Here is a 565-nt window from a genome sequence, read left to right as displayed (position 1 = left end):
ACCCCAAAACCCTCCCCCAAAGCGGGGGGGGACCCCCAAAACCAGCAGGGGACACCCCAAACCCCTCTCCCCCCAGGGGCGTCCCCCCTCTTCCCCTCCCAGGAGGAAGGAGCTCACCGCGGCTGCCAGGAGAGAGCTGGGGGAGGTTGGGGTTTTTTTGGGGGGGTCGGGGGGTGTCGGGGGTCCCCCCCGGGGGGGTCCCCTCACCTTCGGTGACCTCGGTGATGTGGCACTCCTCCAGGGCCCCCGAGGGGCTGTGCACCTTGGCGTCCAGCACCCCCTTGGCCCCGTTGAGGCTGACGGCGAAGGAGGCCGGCTGGTGAACCTTCAGCCCGGACTCCTGGGGGGGCAGAGACCGTCAGCGAGGGGGGGGGAGCCCCCCAAAACCGGGGGAGGAGGGGGGAGGACACGGCAGGGACCCCCCGCCCTCAGACACCCCCCCCCCCCCTCTGTGGGTAAGGGTTGGGGGGGGGGCGCCGGCAGCCCCAAAGCCCAGGCGGGGTGGCCTTGGGGGGGGCTTAACAGCTCCAAGCATCTCAGGGGGGGGGCTGCACCCCAAAATCTG

The 565-nt window shown here is 71.9% G+C and overlaps 1 protein-coding gene across 1 annotated transcript in view; it reads right to left on the bottom strand.

Moving 5' to 3' along the window:
* Window positions 1–207: 207 nt before the first annotated feature.
* The window catches only part of LOC104835484 (filamin-A-like), a gene marked incomplete at both ends in the record, with an annotated part of 19,239 nt that continues 18,881 nt past the window's right edge, over window positions 208–565 (bottom strand). The window contains one exon of the mRNA XM_010573474.1: window positions 208–340. Within this exon, the coding sequence (XP_010571776.1) occupies window positions 208–340 (133 nt within the window). The remainder of the gene's footprint in view (window positions 341–565) is intronic.

This window comes from Haliaeetus leucocephalus, unplaced genomic scaffold, assembly GCF_000737465.1.
Source record: "Haliaeetus leucocephalus isolate CR32 unplaced genomic scaffold, Haliaeetus_leucocephalus-4.0 Scaffold393, whole genome shotgun sequence".
NCBI lineage: Eukaryota > Metazoa > Chordata > Aves > Accipitriformes > Accipitridae > Haliaeetus > Haliaeetus leucocephalus.
The sequence above is the reverse complement of the archived record's forward strand: the minus strand, read 5'-3'. Positions and strand labels throughout refer to the sequence as shown.